Source organism: Cryptomeria japonica, chromosome 9, assembly GCF_030272615.1.
Source record: "Cryptomeria japonica chromosome 9, Sugi_1.0, whole genome shotgun sequence".
NCBI classification, from domain to species: domain Eukaryota; kingdom Viridiplantae; phylum Streptophyta; class Pinopsida; order Cupressales; family Cupressaceae; genus Cryptomeria; species Cryptomeria japonica.
Window position 1 is genome coordinate 359,207,210 of NC_081413.1, and position 20,059 is coordinate 359,227,268.

Sequence of the window (20,059 nt, forward strand, 5' to 3'; positions counted from 1 at the left end):
GTCGATAACCTCATCAATGTTTTCAACCCATCTTCATCGCCTATGGAGCTTGTTCTTCATCAACCTCCTACATTAATTGGGCATGTACCTAATTGGTTTGTGGCATCATCATCTATCATGGACATAGTGACATATGAGCAGTTTCCAAAGGCACACACAATTTGAATTCAGATTCCTACATCTTCCCGTTTATGTGAGTGGCTTTTCATAACTCCAATGGATTATGTTTCTTCCTAAGGGGAGAAGTGTTGTTTGTAGGCAATCAATCGTGTTTTGTCTTCAGGCTCTCATCATCGACATAAGAGCTACTTCTTCCTTGGGGAGATTCATATCCTCATTTTCTCTGTCCTATGGGAGGGATATTAATTGTACTTATGTGACTGATTCAATAATTGGGGGGACATTTGGAGTCCTTCATTCTTAATCACGTGTACTCTTTTTCATTTCTTCTCTTTCTTTTGGAGAGGAGTTTTCTCCCACTAGATTTTTCTCCTTGTCTCTACTTGTGCGAGATGCATTGGTTTGTACATGGGTACCTAATCAAGCCGTGTTGTTGGGACCCATACATGCTTGCATTCATTCATTCATCATTAGCTCTTTAGCTTATCCCTAAGCTAATCTTAAGGGGGGTAGCTCTTTAGCTTATCCCTAAGCTAATCTTAAGGGGGGTGTTGGAGTAATTAGGACATTATCTAATAATTTAATTAATTAGGTCCTTTAATTACTTTATTCACTTAAGCTAAACTTAGGTGCTTTTTATCTTATATTAGATTAGACTAATAATAGATTAAGTTCACTTAGTTGAACTAATCTTTAGTTCTTTGAGCTAATTTTAATTTCATAATTTTAGATTAGGTTTCTCTTGCTTTCTATAATGCAAGTCATTCATTCATTGCAAACTATCCAAATCATTTACAGGTTAATCTAGTTATCAGATTCCTCTTTGGATCAATTCTCTCTCAAGGCTACATAGCATTAATCATGGCTTCTTCTCTTCATATGTGATAGGTGTTTTGCTTGACAGTGATTTATGGGGTTGTGGGCTTGAACAAATAAATCCAGCACTTGTGACCATTTTGAAGGTTGTTTCAGGTCATTGTGAAGCACTGTTTCAGGGTCCTTTAGCTTCTTTTCAATTTTATAATTTTCAATTTATTTGTATTGCTATAAAGTGTTGCTATTTCCCTTCTTTGTGCTTTAAATGTGTATACACTAGCATACCCATATTTTTGAAAATATATGTAAAATATGCCAGATAGATATCAAGTTTTAAAAATAAATTACTAAAAATATACTTTTGTTAGGAAAATTAAAGAGAATAACAAAACTATTGAATATAAAAAATAGCAGAAACAAAACTAGTTTTGCACACCTTAAGATACTTATAATCATCAAATTCATTTTTACCTTAGCATTCAAAAGAAAAAGTTAAACAAATTGCACAATAAATCCTTTACTCACAGATTTATGTTCACAAAAAAGAATAAAACTAAAGAGGAATATGGAGGAAATGTAGAAAATGGAGGAACCTAGGAATGCAGAAATAGATAGTTTTTTGAAATCTTAACTTTAACACATGTAAAAGAAATGAAGGGCGCGTGAACAGTTTCTTAAATTATGCATCTTCTCTGGCAATGCAAAAATGGAAGTGTTGAGTTGGTTTATTTGGTAACAAAATTTCACCTAAATGGAAACCTTGGAGAATGTACAGACATCCAACAAAGCATAAAGGAAAATGATTTTGTTATAGGAAAATAATTTTGTTATATGCAATAGTTGCAAATCACCATGGGAGAAAGGTGAATTTTACATGTCACCGAAAGTGGAGATGGATATCAAAAGTTTCCATCCAAAGTCACAATCAGCAAGATTTTTGTTCTAAAAGTAAAAAAACATTCCTTTGTATTTGCAGTGTATAACTAGCAAAAAGAATAGAAATTTATAAATTGCTACCATTTTCAAAAAGACATTCCTGTGGATTTACAAGATACAACTAAAAGCAAATAAGAATAGAAATTTATGTATCTCCAGCATTTTCAAGAAATAGAAAGTTAAAATCATAGAGTGGTAGTTTTTGTTTTTATTTCACGGATTCGCTGACCTCCTAAAGTGCTGCCCCAAGTCACCGCATTCGATGAATTTCAATTATGAAGTTCAAAATTCAGCAGATTTCAAAACAATAATAAAAATTCGTTGAAATTCGCCATATATTCGGTAGGGTAAAGAGCAAATTTGTTCTAATAAAATATATTTTAAAAAAAATGTCCCGACTACAATGGCAAAAGAAAGCTCTGTCGAAGCGGAAGAGAAAGCTCCGCCAGTTGCCTTGCGCTACCCAGGAGATGAGTGGTATATATAATTCCGAAAGGTTTGAGCATAGATTAGTGGAATACGATTCGACATTAAATTTGCTCCCGGGAGATTAGCTGTATAGATGAGGCGGTGCACACAAAACTACTATAGTCCTATGCACCGAGTCGGCTTTTCCAGGGCTTTGATTAAATTTTTAAGTTTTGTTATTATTTTAATTTTTTACTTTTTCAAATTAAAATAAAATTATTTATACTTTATGTTTTACATCACCTTGATTTATTATATAATTTTGTTTATTAATATGTTAAAACTTAATATTTTAAAATATTTAAATTAAACATATTATTATAATATATTTATTATTTAATAGATAAATTTAATATTCATATTATTTTAAATTATTTTTTAAAATATTATTTATTATTTATTTTCTTTAATGTTTAACTTTATTAGTATATTTTAAATATATTAGTATACTAATATTATTTTATTACTCATTTTCAATTTATTACTTATATTTTAAAAAAATATATATATAAGGCGAATTTAATGTCGCATTTTTTTCTGAATTTTTCACCCTTGCTGAACTTCATCCAAATTTTATGGTTGCCAAACTCGAAGTCAAATTCGAACGCGGTGACTTAGGTGCTGCCACTGCAGAATTACACCTATCAGCTTAATAACCAATTGCAGGGTCATTTTTTCATGCATGTGCAAAGTTGAAAATTGCACACCCTGCAATTTTTGACACAACAAAGTGTTCTCATTTCAGTGTCCATCTCCATTAACATGTTTTTAGGACACATTCAACCTAACCTTCGCCTCTACCCCACCCTTAGTGCCAACTGTGTTTTTGTGTCTTTCATGTCAAAATCTTGCTTATGAGTTTGTCAAATTCTTTAGTGTTCATTTGATGTCTTGTTTCCATCCTATGAAATTTTTGGCCAAATTGTACTCAGATTTTAGCGCAGGCACACAAATGTCTGCACATGCATGTTGTCGTCTTGCAACAATACAGTCGTACAAGGTTCATTTCCTACCCAAACAATTACCTTCTTGCTTCCAAATCTTCTTTGTAACTGTCGCACAACCCATTGGAAGGAATCCCAACAGTCACCTGCTGTTGAACTTCTCTCCTACAAATGCAATCATCTCTATCATGCAATTTTGAATTTCCATGCAATCTACAGTACTCTCCTTGGTTTCTTGAGAAAAATTCTTTGAACAATGTTTCGTGAGCTTAAAAGTGGTACTCTACAACACTTTGTGTTTATAATTGTTCTTGGGGTTATTGGCATGAAACACTAAGCATTCCTCTTCTCCATTTTCAAGACAAAGACTTCTTTGCTTATTGTTAGAGCTTCTATATTGGAGGGCATCTCACCTTTTCCAAATGCAGCTTCTTTTACCTGCAAGTAAAGCATAATCTTCGTGGCTTCCTTGTGTTAGGTAACACTAGTATTTATAGTCTTCTTTATTCCACTCATGGCTTCCAACTCTTCAGCTCCACTCTATGGGTTTTGATATTTTATACCTTGCTTGATTTTTTTAACAGCATTCTTATTGTTCTTGCTATAATTCTCACTCCCTCCAATATCAGTCTTATTGTGGGTACAATCTTGTGTTTCTTGTTGGCACTTTGTAATTCCATTTCCCATATTGCTCTCCATATACACTAGTTTGCTTGAATCTCTATAGACCTGAGATTGTAGCATTCAGACACTTTCTATTGTTGATCATATATTCTAGATGCACTTAGGATTAAGAGCACACACAAATCAAATCTCCTCCTTACATTTGACTGCCCATAGAGTTCAAAAGGCCATACTAGGAACTTGACCATTTTGGCATACTCCCAAGCAATCACCCCCTTTCACTTCATCCCAGCCAACAGGTACATTGAGGATTCAACGAGCAAATGAGATTTAGTACTTCTATCCTTTATTATTTCATCAATTCCTTTAAATTAGATTTATTAGACTAGACCGTTATTATTTGGTATTTCCAGTCATCTGTTTTTGTATTTCCATATTAGAGATTCCATACAGACAGTTTAATTTTCTATTACTCTCAATGACAACAAGAATTTGGGATGATACCACAGCTTTAGGAGGAAATGTAGGTACACCAGCATCTAAACTAGTCTTCTTCCAGATTCACCCTCTCTGGCTCCAAGTTTTCATTTATGTGGTTTGTTTCTGTTTCTTCTATCCCTATTTCCAGTATATACTGTTTTCTATTTCCAACTCAGTATTTTTGTCTAGAGAATAAAGTAGTCTAATTATGTAGAAATACATTTAGATAAAATTTAAGCGCATTGCTGATTAACTATCATGAATAGTAATCTTTTATGTTACCTTAGTCTTGTCTATTGTAGGGACTAGTTGAAATCTTAAGCTACTTAGGAAATCAACTTTTCCCTATTACAGCATAGTACCTCAACTTTGTTTCTCATCAAATTATCAGAGTCATTGCATTCACAGTTAATGGTCACAAAAATGGAGCATATTATTCTAAATTGGGAGAACGAAAAACTTTGAGAACTTTATACTTCCCACATACGTCGTGAAGGAATATGGATGAAAAATATATAAAGTTTTAGCATATCCATACAAACACATGTTCTTCTCAAAAACATTTCCCTAAAAGATCTATTTGACTATTTTCTATGGTCAAAAAATCCTAAGGTATTGTCCTCAAAATTTGGAAATTTTACAAAATCGTTTTAAGGGTCAAAATTAGTTCAGAATCCAATACATTTATTACTTTGAGGAAAAACAATTCGATAATAATAGTTTTTTGCCAAATAATAGTACTTAGGCGCTTGTGATCCCTTTTTTATTGTGCATCAATGATAATAGCCTTATTAGATAGATGGACTGGCCCACATATTTCAAGCATCAGGGCAGACCACTTTTGGATTTGAAAGTGCAATTAGACAGACCACTTTTTGACGTGATGGGAAAGCCTGCATCTTTGGGCATCAGATTCACATAACTTGCCCATTGGCCAGTGTGTTCAGATTTAATGTATTGAGATTGCTTGATAGGATTTGGCTAGCATGAAATAAATAGGTTGTTTTAATCATAAAGTCTCTAAAGAGGCTTGTCCAATCTTATGAGAGGTCAGATTACATCTCCGGAAACCATAATGTAGCAGGGTTATTTAGTAGGATAAAGAGGCTTGTCCAGTCTTATGAGAGGTCAGGTTATGTCTCCAGAAACCAATGTAGCAGGGTTGTTTGGTAGGATAAAGCAGATACAAAATAAATATTTTGTCTTCATGATAGAACCTATAAAGACGCTTCTCCACTCTTGTGAAAGGTCGGGCTATGTCTTCAGAAGCCTTTCCGTTTTGCAAATTGGAAGACTGAATCTCTTGGCCAAGTGTAGGGACCATAGCGCTCTTGTACAAATTTTGGTCTAAGATGGCATAAAATTATCTTCTCTCCTCTGTATTGTATCTTCTATTTCCAAAAATTTATATAATGATTGTTTTCCAAATTTTGAAAATCTGAGTACCATTTTTAACATTAATAAGTAATTCGAGAAACATTCTGAATTTCTATTTGAAATGAAAAACCAATGCTTTCTGCCAGTATGAGACCTATGTCTGTTCAATAGTTATTGCAGACCATAGGCTTTGTCCAAGGGTTTAAAGCATTCCAGACAAGGTTTGGTTTTTCCAACAGATTTAGACTTTGAAATTGCTTTCCAGGAGTTTCGCATTTCTGTTCAAATTTCAGATTCACCTAAGTTTCAGTTTAATATTTCTAGTAAGTTATAGAAGGGTTACAGTTGGGCTCTAATAGAATGATTCCATACACAATTCTATCAAAACCATGTCTTGGTCAAGTGCGGAGAGTTGTGACTATTTTGCAGGAAAATTTCATAGTCCAGAGCAGAACCCATGCCAGCTTCTTAAGAAAGTTGGATTCTCTTCTATGTACTCACCAAAGTGGCATTTCACAAAGTACCAAAGTTATGTTTCTTGTTTCATTTAGTATCTAGGAAAATATACGGAAATGGCCAGGAAATTAATATTATTGTTAAATCTTGTAAATTGGCTGCAATTCAGCGATAAAGGCTGAATTGCCACAATGAAGGACCGGATTCAAATCACCATGAAAACAACTGGATACAAATTCTAGCAACCTCCGATCCTCATTTGTTCTTATATGTGTTGGTTAGACTATGGCATGCTGTAAGTAGTCGCTACAATGAATTCAGTTCAAAACCTGTTAAGCATGCTCTCCAAGCTAATAGAAGTTAGGAGAAAAGACAAATTTAATGAACAGAATGACGCCTATAAGAAAGGAAAATAAATAAATAAAATGCATGTGTTTAGCCTATCACTGCTACGCTTAAGAAGGGATAAAGACATGAAAATGAAACTTGAAATGTTGTGACTGAAACCAATTCAAGCGCCTCTTTAAATTTGCTTTATTTGGTTAAATATTAAAAAAGAGCAGCCGAAAGGCATACCTTGCAAGCGATCCTTATTCTTTTACTGCTACGCCGTACAATGTGAAAGTTTTTAGGCCGTCACAAGAAGGAACGTCGTCAGTATTTCTACACTGTAAAAAACTATATCTTCCAAAGAATTATCTGGCAACAATATGAAAAACCTAACTTGCAAACAAAAAAAGCAATCACGCACTATTTTAGAGAACAAAAAACCTGGCGGCATCGAGCGGTGGACGTTCTCCATGAAAAGCGGCAAAGAGATCGAATGAGCGCTTAAGAGACTTGAGGTTCAATTTCTTTAAGGACTGCGGCTCAATACGTTCGACCACTGTTCCTGATCCCGTTGCTGTGCCCGGCATATCTCCTTCGCTTGCCCTCGCAGTTCCGGGCCAACTAAACCACCGACTTTACCTGCTTTCCCTTCACTCTCTTCTACTCACGAGGCCAAAAACACAGCTAATTACTCAGAGCTATGCGCAGGAAGCTTAACGCTCCGACTCATCTTTATGTAAAAAAATTATTATTTGGTTAAAAATAGCCTGCAGAGGATTGGATGTTCGCGTTTACATGTAGAGAGAGGCCCAATAGGTGGGTTGGTACTTGTGCGGTTAATTGAAATTTTTTATTAAATTAAAAATAAAAAATAATTATAAATGTATACATTTTGGTAAATATTAATTTATTAGTATCTTAATTATTAGTTTGTGGTATAATTTATTCAGCGAGAGTATATTGAAAAGTTGGGAGCACTCATCATCAACTTGCATAGGCAAAGAACTGAACTGCAAAAGTTGGTTTTGATTGGACAGGCTATCTTATAGACTATGGATGTCAAAAGTGTATTCTTCTTCTTCTTCTTCTTCTTTTATATAAAAATAAAACCTAGAATACAAAAGTTAATTGTTAAATAAGTGTGGACGAAATCAACTAGCATTTGTCATATCACTAATACAATCTACCATGTCCATTACTGGGTTGCATGATCAAAGTAAATATATCCATATAAACAAAAATCAAACATTCACTGTCATATGAGGCTCCCCACCCTACTTATAAACCACCACAACAAAAATTATACTACCACGTGAGTCAAATTTGTCACATCATAAAGAACTACATACAACTCCTAAGACCATGTGTGCCCACTAAAACATGACTAAATTAACATGTTATGGCACTCTTTATCCCATCTGTCTAGTTGAACCACACAGCTTCTAGTCACCTCACTGCACATCTACTAGTCAAATCACCTTCATGCACACATGTATCCACTGCAAACATGTTGTAAGGCCACCATTTCTCCTTTAAAACAAATTGAAATGAAAGGAAAGCATTCACCAAACCAATCATCTCATAAATTAATGGCAAGAACAACTCAATTGAGGAAATTGAATGAACTTCCAAAATTAAAAACAATTATAGGACAAAAATTTATGAGGCCATCTAAAACAAGCACCCAACAAATCGTACATTTTTCTTGTTCAAATAGACATGAAATCATTTCATTATGCATTTGTTTTGGACTCATCAACCCAGCAAAAGACATTGCAGCCTAAAAAGACAAGGTAGAAGACACAACAGCCTAAGGAGACAAGGTAGAAGATGCAACCACCTAAGGAGACAAGGAAGACAAAGCATTTTTCTAGGTTTTACTCTTTTTTTGTTTTCTTCTTATTTTGTTCAAATGATGAAGTTTCCAATTTGTTGTGTTGTGGTTATATCTATAATGTGTATGTGAATGGTATTTGCAACAGTTTTTTTTAATTGTTCGCACGATGTATATTTTGTTCTCATTATGTTGTGTGTGTATATGTGTACATTGTGTATGCGATTACAAAAAAAAAAATTATTGTTTCCACAACCTAAATGTTGTTCTTAGTATGATGTGTGTGTGTATGTGTATATTGTGTATGTCATTGCAAAATTGTAATTATTTTTTCTACTAAAATGCATGCTATGGTTTTAGATTTGGAAAACTGTCATTCTAATTTTTATCTTTTTGCTTTGATTTTCATTTGTTACAGTCATAGGTTGGTGTATATGTGTACACTATGTATGTGATTGCAAAATTGCAATTGTTTTTTTATGTAAAAAGCATGCTAGGGGTTTAGATTTGGTAAATTGTTATTTTGATTTTTTATCTTTTTGCTCTAATTTTCGTTTGTTACAATCATAGGTTGGTTGGACATGTGCATACATATGTACTCAACCTTCCTATTGTTCTTAAATTAAATTATAGATTAAGAGTCTTGTTTTCATCTTCATTTCAGTCTTATGTTTATTCTTCCTTTGTTATTTTTTTGAGTCATAGGTTAACAAACTTAATTTCCTCTCACTTTCAGTCATAGGTTATCGATAAAACTTGGTTTGCTCTTAATTTGACAACAACCCTTCCTCTTGTTCTCAATTTTTATCTAGAGCCCTTCCTCTTCTTCTTTGTTTCTTTCATAGGTTCTTAGTTTAAGTTTGTTCTTATCTTGACTTCGAGGTTATCAATTTTAGTTTTTAAAACTCTTTCACACTACTTTTCATCCCCTCACTTTAATGTGTTCTTCATTACAGCCACACGCTAACAATCATGGTTTATATATATGTGTACATATGTACAAATATTTAAATGTCTACACCTTCCCTCTTCTTCTTGTTTTGTGTCATACTTAGACTCATGGACTAACAATCTTAGTTGGTTCCCTATCATACTTACACAAAATCTACCATACTATAATTTTCAAGCCAGATATGAAAGTTGATAAACTTGTACTTACTGTTGTTCTACTATGTTGTTCATTATAATCATAGTTATACTCATATGTTAACAATCAAAACATGTAATCACCAATCAATTATTCATACTTACCCAAATTCTACGATAGCATTCAAGCATCACTGTAGAAAAATAACATTTTCTAAAGGGAAGTAGACTTAACTATCTTTTGTTCAAGCATCACAGTCATCTTTCCAGTTATTCTTTTGGTCATTGTTCTTATATTTAAATATCTACAATCTTCTTCGTGTTCTTATTCAGAGACATAGGTTAACAATCTTAGTTTGTTTAATATCATGCTTACCAAAATTCTACCATACATTAATTTTCTTTTGTTACGAAATATGTTAATCTCTTGTTTTTTGTTTTTTACATCCCTTGGTTCTAAGGTGTTCTTCATTATAGTCACAAATAGACTCATAGGTTAATAATCATAGTTTGTTAATAATCAAGAATTACAAATTAAATATAGCATGGTCATCCATCAAGTTTACAAATAACCTGTCCAAGCATCACTATTAAAAAAAACAATATATAAAGAGAAGTATACTTCTTTTGTTCAAACATCACTATCACCTTACACAAAATGTAGTGTCATTGAAATTAAAAATGATTTCTTTTGTTGCTTTCACTAGTAAGAGTTCTTATTCTACTTATTGTTTGCGGATGAGGAAGGGAGATCATCCATAACGACCTGTGTTGTAAAGAAAAGAGCATCCATAAGGTTGTCTGCTCATAAAAGATGATTCATATTCCCCAAGAACTTGAAACCCCACCTCAAGTTGAAACTATTTTCAATTTCAACTAAAACCAAAATTCTAGTTTATAGTGCTCCAACTTCATTTCCAAAAAAAGTGAAACCAAATTAAACTAAAGTTTACTAAAATGAAATGACAAAGAAGTGATAGGAAGGATGTCAAGATCCCAAATCAATGACAAACATGTGGATGTGTTAGTAAACAGATTTGTCACTTCAAAATATTCTACTATGTGCCCAATGGAAGAGTGACAAAAAGTTCCCAATAGTTGGATAGACCGTTCTGTGAAACACGATCTTCTTTTGCGTTTGAGAGGGGTAGCTCCCTCGTATGATAGGGGTATTTATATTTTCACGAATAATTAACCTTGAAAAGGAAAATGAACAATAACTATGAATGGATTTGGAGGAAATCTTCACAACAAACATACGATTGCCACTTAGACTACATCAACTTTTAAACTTGTCACTATCAACTCTAGACTACGCATGAGAAGAGAGTGACACAAAATATTAAATTTGCATAACGCCTATATATTTCAGAGATATCAAAGAAATTTATAACATTATATGACCATTGTCTTCATGAAACTGGGAAAGTAATTTGCATGCTTGCTATTGCAATATCACATGATAATTACATAACATTAAGAAAATAAACACTTAACAATCATGGAAGCACTCCCAGTCTGCCTTGTATTCAAAAATGATGAAATTGTACAATTCAAAATTTCTAGCTGTCCCAAACTCACAAAATCCAAAAAGTCCCTCTTCCATCTATCTTTCTAATATTTATGGCCTCTCAAAATAACTACCTCATAACCAAATTTGATTCTAAGTTAAAAACTAACTCATTTCTGCGTGAATTACAATGAGTTAATAACTAGCATATTTAAGCACGGAAAAAGTCAGCCTATTAACCTTGATTCTATGAGATAGAAAATCACAACTTATACAATGAAACCAGAAATAAACTCAAGACTAACCAAGCAACCCATAACAAAAGAGAATATACAAAGATATGAACAGGGTGTTACTTTTCGATATCACGAAAAAGAATGCTAGTTGATTGTTTGTCTCTGTTGAATTGGTGTTTTGGCCTTGAATGACTTGTATGCTTTGAGCGCGTCTACCATGAACTGGTACCTGGGAATTATCACATTATCCATTTTTAGTTTGGCAATTGCTTGGCCATCCTGAATATTAACCAAATCCTGATAATATGAGGGCATGTCACAAACATCTAAGGCAATTGAAACAACACTGAGCCTCTTCATTCTATTTGCATCTGACACTTATACATCTACTAATTCAATATTAATTCTATCTTGAAACTTGCTTAAGAGTAGTTGACTGTCCATTAGCTGAAATTGCTCTTTTACTGATACATCATTATTGCCCCCATATTTGGCCTACCTAAAATTTGAACTTCAAATCAGTCTCAGTGTCGAGTAAAGGTCCAATGGGTGTTATGCGTAAGTAATGAGCATGTTGTCCAAGGTCATTACTAGTCAAAAATATGAAAAATGGAAGATTTTTTAGAATTATCACAAATTGAGGAAAATCAGTTCACAATCAGGATCTAAGCATCATTTGATATCACGTGGCCAACTTTCACCTGAACCCAGTTCATACTTTATCATATTTTAAACTTTCAATTTTTGGTGTCTGTTGCCCCAAAATGATTAAAATATCTCATCCTAGGCCTCGTCATGAGGTGTAAATAATTGTGTAGACCCATTTACCTATCATTGACACGTGTTTCAAATTTTAGGACCTAACTCCCTACCGTTTGAAAGTTTCTCAAGCATGAGCATTAAATTTAAAATATTTAAATTATTTTTCAAATAAATAATTTAATATTTTAGATTGTTTTTATTTTGGTCATTTGAGGCAAAAAGTTGTCTAAAAACATCAGTTGCATTCCTCCTTTATTCTCCTCTGTCATCAATGGTTTTTGAGGTCAAAATCACAGTCTTCGAAGCAAAAGGTTAGAAATGCTCACTTTTTGAGCATTCTTAACCTCATTTCTTAACCTTTTGCTCACTTTTTGTAAATAATTGTGTAGACCCATTTACCTATCATTGACGCATGTTTCAAATTTCAGGACCTAACTCCCTACCGTTTGAAAGTTATGTCATTTTTCTCAAGCATGAGCATTAAATTTAAAATATTTAAATTATTTTTCAAATAAATAATTTAATATTTTAGATTATTTTTATTTTGGTCATTTGAGGCAAAAAGTTGTCTAAAAAAGTCAGTTGCATTCCTCCTTTATTCTCCTCTATCATAAATGGTTTTTGAGGTCAAAATCATAGTCTTTGAAGCAGAAGGTTAGAAATGCTCACTTTTTGAGCATTTCTAACCCATATTTCTAACCTTTCACAAAAAGGTTAGAAATGCTCACTTTTTGAGCATTTCTAACCTCATTTCTTAACCTTTCGGGTCCCACTTTGTCAAGAAGGTTAGAAATTCTCAAAAAGTGAGCATTCTTAACCTTTTTCATAAGAGTTTTAAAAACAAAAACAAAAAAGAGCTTCAAGCAGCAAGTTATGAACATTCATCAATGCATTGAAGATAAATGGTTTCACCAGATGTTGAAAATGTAGCTACTCTGGAGACATGAAAGCAAAATGGGAGCTTCGAACCAGGTTAAAGACTCATCGATTTTTGTCAAACATTGGAGTTATAAACACATACCAACATGGAAACAAGATCATACCACTGATTGGCAAACTCTGCAACCTATGCCAGCATCCTCTTAGCCTGTGTTGAAATGGAAGCTATGAAAAGAATGTTGACATCCACCAAAGTATAATGAACACATTTTATGCCCATGCCGTGAAATGCAGACATGTGGAAGGCTTAGATAAGGAGAACAAGGAGTTTTGTGAGTTGATTGACAGAATGCATTAAAGAAGAATGGTCTCATTAACTGAAGACCAACGCTATAAATTGTTTTGTGACATGAAACAAACCATAACATTCTAAAGTCATTATTTGCTTGGACAAGGTGTGGCGACTCTGTAAGTCATGAATGCATCATGGAGCATAGACAATACACAAGCACGCAAACGGTTTGACAAAACGTTTCTTGCCAAACGTAGAGAGAAGAGTATACATGTCGCATTTGATAAAGTGCAGATCGGGAAAGCATTGAATGACGGTATGAACATGCAACAAGGCGCAGAGAATAAAGGAAATTTGCTAGTCCAAATGTAGATCGTAAAGGCATAGCAACGTGCAAACTGTTTGACAAAATGCTCCAAAGAGATGTCTTTTTAGCAATGAAACATATACGCCCTCAACTGTCATGCAATATGACTTGTTTGGTTGATGTGCAATCATTGACACCGCATCTTAAACATTAGAAACAATGCTTCAAAGAATTGTGGTGTCATGGAATGCAATGATTGCGAGATTTGCAGAAAATAGATCTGTCGCCAAGGCTTGAGAAACTTTTTGCAAGTTGCACGTGGAAGTCCAAGTCCCACGACCCCTGCCATTATCCTCCACATCGCTACCCAAGAGGAAGCATTCTACCATGGTTGATTACTTTGCATATTGATCAGAAAAAAAGAAGTGTCATACATCTCCAGGTGATTTGGTCAAATGACGCTAAAAATGTGATAACTGGTTATAATCGCAACTACTCTGGTACTCATGGATGTAGATTGCAATGCATAGACAATGTGTGTTATTCGTTTGACAGAGAACAAGGCAGATTCTGGAGTATTGGATAGTATATCATGTAACATACAATAATAGAAAGGCTCCCACAAGGCAAGTGAACTGTATGACATAATAGCTCGAAAAGATGTCTTATTTCAAGGATTGAAAGAAAACGATGGAAATATGAATGCAAAATGGATTGCACAAGGAAGCTCTCCAAATTTTCAATCTAATTAAGTTCTCTCAAACACATCCTCACATCATGTAGGTGTGGTGGAAAAGTTGATAGCATATCTCAAGGAGTCGACTTCTCAAATTATATGATGATCGCATGGCCAATACCGTGAAATGTTTGCAGAGTTGTCGATGTGGAAGCACAAACAATGCTACAGAATACAGAAACATAGACCAAGCATAGAAATTGTTTGTTAGAGTGCCTCAAAGAGATTTCATCCCAGGAATGTAATGAAATGATGGCAGCGATACACACATGCACTCATTGGAAAAGTGATAGAAACTTTAAAGTGAATGCAATTGACAAGTATAGGGTCAAATTATTTGCTGCCACCCTCCATGCCTACACAAAATGAAAACTTTGAAACAGAGTTTGTAAATTGATCGAAGCACTAAATGAATGAGGATTGCTGTTAGATATAAAACCATGGTCGTCATACATGAAGAATGTGAAGCATAAGACAAGACGTGCTATTTATTTTACATAATGCCTCGAATTCATCTCACGACTTGCGACGATTTCAAACAAATGTAATGGAATGACTCATGGATCACATTGAGCGCAAGGAATAGACAAATATATTTGTTGGGAAGATCTAAGTGCAGAGCTTGTGGAACCATAGTCAAAGAACTTCAAGGGTCTGGCAGATTGCAACACTAATTTCACAAACCGCAACCAACATTCTCCAACTGCAATGGAACGACACACAAAAGATAGGAGACCACGAAAATAATTTCATGGACATGATAATGTCCTCATCATATAAGCCTTCTTATTGTTCAAAGAAACATTATGTTCATGATGGATAAGGATGTTCGAGAACTTGTAGACATGAATTCAAATGGTGAGATGATTACGAGATCAAATGAAGCAAATGAAGATGGAGGCCACCTCGACAAAATCAACAAACAAATTATTTCTTCAATGTAATGGGTTTGATATTATGTTTGTAAAAAGTGACTTATGTCGCTTATTGTAACCCAAGGTTAGAAAGTTGACTTCTTCTACGCATAAAAGTGTAGGTTACTAACTCATTGAAATTCACGCAGAAAAGAGTTAGTTAGTAACCCAGGATTAAAGTTAGTTACTAAGGTGGTTATTTAGGGAAGCCTATAAATACAAGGCTATTTGTAATGTATGGGAGACTTTTGGACAGAGGGGGAAAACTCTGTAGAATTTTGTAGAGAAACTAAGTGAGATCTTTGTTATCATTTATGGAATCCTACTTGGTGTTTGTATGTCTTCTAGTAGGTTTTCTGTTATTAATCTTGTTTAAGTTATATGTTTTCTCCTTTATGTACTTTCAGGTTAAAAGTACACAAAAATCCTAATTACCCCTATCATACGAGGGAGCTACCCCTCTCAAATGCAGAGGAAGATCGTGTTTCACAGAACGATCTCTCCAATTGTTGGAACGTTTGTCATTGCTCATCGGGCAAACAGGGTCAGTTTCAGGTAAACGACCACAGTGACAAATCTGTTTACCAACAATCACCAATGATATTCATTGTATCTTTTATTATCTTCATCTTTGTTTGTTCACAAGCTATCAAGAGTTTTTGATACTCATCCAAGCATTGCCTGATATTCTCCAATTTCCAACTTATACTCTTGCACCATGTATTGGATTGATTTTCTTCTTTATGATAGAAGATCTTTTCAGCAATGAGTACATTCATATCTATTTTTGCTATCCTTTGGAATTCTTTCAAAGTATCATGCCAAGACATTTCTTGTTCTTTGGCATTCTTCGATTTCGTTGCCATTTATTGTTCCTGTGCATCCAGCTTTATGTGAACATCCTTGGCCTTCTCAATGAAGTCTTGTGTTTCTGACTTCATTCGATTAATCCACTCCTCTAACATCCTACTCCATTTCCTGCATTTGTGTATATCTTTCATCACCTTCTTCTCAATAATTCCTTCGGTATGCACTAATGTTGAAGTTGAGGCTGAATCCAATTGTGTATCTGAAGAATCAACAATAGATTTGATGTAGGATGAAAGAACTTGAATTTGTTGCTTTAGTTGATCCTTTGTTTCCTTATCCTTATTTGCTTTGTCAACAAGAATAGCTGCTGAAATTTGAAAATTATGGACAACTCCCTCATGTGTTGTAGGACCTAGATCCACCCGTGTCATGCTAAAATCGGCCTCATTAGCTTCACTTACATCTTTTTCAACAATGGGCTGAGCTACTTCAACACATAGGTTACCTGATGATGGATTAATTCCCAATCTAGATGCAGCTTGGGTTTTCTTGGGTTTGGTTGTCCTATGAAGTACATTTGCAACTGCATCAAAACTAGGAGCTATCAGCTGAACAATCCTCTTCTTATTCTGCAAACTCTATTGTAACCAGAATGATGAAGATGATGGCAATGATTCTTGATTGTTCACATATGCAGAGGTTAAAGATGTTAAATTATTTGGGAAGAGCGGAGATTGAATTTCAACATGAGTATCATTCATTTCAACTTCCTCGTGAATGGCAAAATCATCATGTTGGGGTGATGAAATAATGATAGATGGTGAGACGGAAGGAAATTGTTGGTTTTTAACATTGGGAGGATGTTGAGGTGAAACACTTTCTAGTTCATCTTCAAGCTCCTGGACAAGATTCACTATCTTTCCTTTTGTCTTTGATCTCTTTTTCTTAATGACAGAGCTAACTTCACATGCCTTTGCAAGATCCTTCCCTTTTTCTAGGATCTTCTCCATCATCACCTCCTTTGGAAATATTTTGGTGTGGACTCATCCACAGGTTTGATATTTGTGAATTAGTTGGAATGGAAGAACTTCTTTGTGCTCCATTTCTATCCTTTGAGGAATTAGCTTTATTTGAAGGTCTAGTTGTCATAGGCTCAATCCTCTTACTTTTAAATCATTCAAGGGTCCTTCGAACCACATAAGCCGATCTTTCTTGAATACTTCTTATTTCTGAAATTGACCAATTGATGGGTGGAAGTGGAAGAAGTTGAATCCTTTCAAAGTAAAAACCATCAATCAAATTAGATTCATCATCCTTAATGCCATTCACATTTATTTCAATTATATAGTCAATTATCAGTTTGATAGAAAATCTCATCCAGTACCTTTTCCGCACTTCAAAATCATCTTCACATTCTTGCCAAAAATCTTCTATATCAGAAAAGTGTTCAAATCTGGCACCAAGCTCTAACTCTCCTGTAGCATATCCTTTGTTATCAAAGGGAAATCTCATTTCATAAGGATATAGGTGAATATTTGCTATAGACCTCTCGATACGCTGAGCATCTGAATAGCTCTCACAACTATAATAACCAAGTCCAATGGGAAAAGAAATGATACCCTTTCTTTTGTTCTGGCAAATTTTGTTGACTTGTGCAATCTGTCGGCATACCTAAATGAGGATCAACTTATCTTCAACAAACCTCGGCAACATGGGAGGGCAGCCATCATAACCTCCTATCCGAATGTATGTAAACTTCAAAAACTGTATAAAGTAACTACCGTATTTCTGAATCCATGTTGCTACTTCTGAGGATATTTTGAGTCCAATATTACCCTACAACTCTCTTACTGTCAACATAGTGAAAGCATCATTAATCCTCTCGAAGTGGTGATAAATTTCCTCCAACTGCAATTATGGATGATAATTGTAAATCTGAGTTGCATCATCATAAATGCCTCCAACATTCAATCTTGGCCATTTCTTCATCCCAACAATGGCATAAAAGAGGTATGATGTCATGTAGAAGTTATAATTGTCCTTTAGTTTGAGTAACTGATCGCAAAGATTATTGCTAATAATCTCAGCCCAATTAATAAATTGTATGCCCTCACATATGATATTAATGAACAAGAACATCCACCCCTCCAAGTCATTTGAGTCCTCATTTCATGTGACCCGGTTCAAGAAGATAACCATATTAGCAATATCTTTCATTAGCAGAGACGTGTGAATTATTTTAGGAAGTTGTGTTTTTCCTTTCCTTGGTTTTGCTAACCACTTTCTGGCTATGTTATTCAAACACTCGGTTTCATTATTGATAAAATAATTTTTTGCATATTCCCTGTTTACCTCCATGAACTAATCTTTGAAAGGAACTTGAAAGTTATGGCAATGGAGACTGGATCAAGTTTAGCGACCATGTTACCTTCTGTTGTCCTAATTTCTTTCATATCTGGATTAAATGCTTTCATGCTTTCTAAAACTAATTCTGGACATTGCACTGATGTGGGGTATCCTACTGTGTGAGCTAATCCACTGTCTAATAACCTCTGAGCTATCAAAGTCTTATCTTTCCTTTCCATTGATTTCCAGAAATCTGAAAGACTTGCATTTCCCAACTTGGTATCCCCAATATTTGAAAGTGAACATTTGAGAATGGGAGCATAATCGAGGCTATGAAACTTATATTTCATTATGACAAATAAAAATAATGCTCACTTAGCTCTATTTTAATGAATATTCACAACTTTGCCAAAACAATTTATATACTCTGTCTTTGTATTGAAAGTCTTCAAATATCTGGACATTTCCAATTATAACCTATGACATAAATCATGATCTCATTATGCTTCAATAGCTGCCCATACATCATAACAGTACCTCCATTATTGACTTGACAAAGACTATGATGACAAAAAGTTATCGGACTCATCTCTATATCCGTCCATTACATACCCTATGTTTTTTGCAGTAAACAAGACCGCACTCTTTTAAGGCATTCTGTCAAGCATTTCATTTGTTGTGAACATACTCCATGCTCTGCATACAAATCTTCTTAAACAGCTGCAATCATGACATCTGGAGAAATTATTCCATCTCTATACTTTGATGAGTGTTTATACCTTGATCCAAAGCTCTCATTTTGACATGGAATTAAGGATGTTTTATAAAGGTTATGAAATTTGGTTAAGCACCTGTTAATTACACTTCATAAGGCGACATTCTTTTTGAAACAATCTGTCAAACATTTCACACACTGTCTATGCTCCATGATGCATGCATGTTTACCAAAACAATTGCAATTACAACATTTGTTGTAATTCCTCATGTCCATGCTACATGACTTATCCTCCACGGTGCACATACATTTTGTCAAATACTTATCATGTATGTTATGTCTGTATATGGTGAAAATGGATAACAATAATAACAATATTGAAAGGCTAAATGAATTCAACCACCAAACCCTAGCCTAACAATCAACAAAGATCCACCATAACATATGAAGATTACCTAAGACAATGCAAATCAAATGAAATCACAAAGATTATACCATCACATGTACAATAGGGTTTGGATCTCCATTCTTCCTATCTCCATTGATCTTGCTTGATATATATTTGCTCTCAGATTTTTATATGCACAAGAGCTCAACAAAGAACGGAATGTGGTTGCAAGTAGGATCGTAGTGTAGTCGAGTCCTCCAAATTGTCGATTAGGCTGAGTGATTAGAGTGATTAGGGTTTGACAATGAAGAAAGCATCTCCTTAAATAGAAGACACAATAAGAAATGGAGGGTTAAGATTGAGAGGTGTAAAAAGAGAGGTCGGCTAGGATTAGAGGGTAGGTAAAAGAAATACCAAAATAATGAAAGAGGTAGGTAGTGTATGAATTAAGAGATGAATGACATGTGTCATGTGTAGAAAAAGCTAATGAATTAATTAAATAAATAAAGATTTATTTAATAAATAGAAGAAGTAGGATAATTAAATAAATAAAAATATTTATTTAATTTAGGAAAAGGATAATTTAAATAAATAAATGTATTTATTTAAATGAGAAATAAGGCTAGAAGAGGATAAATGAATTAATTAAATAAATAAAGATTTATTTAATTAATAGAAGAATTAGGTTTAGAT

At 34.1% G+C, this 20,059-nt stretch overlaps 1 protein-coding gene across 2 annotated transcripts in view; it reads right to left on the reverse strand.

Annotated features, from left to right (window-relative positions):
• The window catches only part of LOC131029688 (protein pleiotropic regulatory locus 1), a 119,609-nt gene extending 112,262 nt beyond the window's left edge, over positions 1-7,347 (reverse strand). The window contains exons 1-2 of one of the 2 annotated variants that reach the window (XM_057960278.2): positions 6,993-7,347; positions 6,798-6,822 (exon numbers count right to left, since the gene is read on the reverse strand). In XM_057960278.2, coding sequence (XP_057816261.2) covers positions 6,798-6,822; positions 6,993-7,138 — 171 coding nt within the window. In that variant the 5' untranslated portion in view covers positions 7,139-7,347. The remainder of the gene's footprint in view (positions 1-6,797; positions 6,823-6,992) is intronic. The other variant, XM_057960277.2, reaches the window with a different exon arrangement.
• Positions 7,348-20,059: the final 12,712 nt, after the last annotated feature.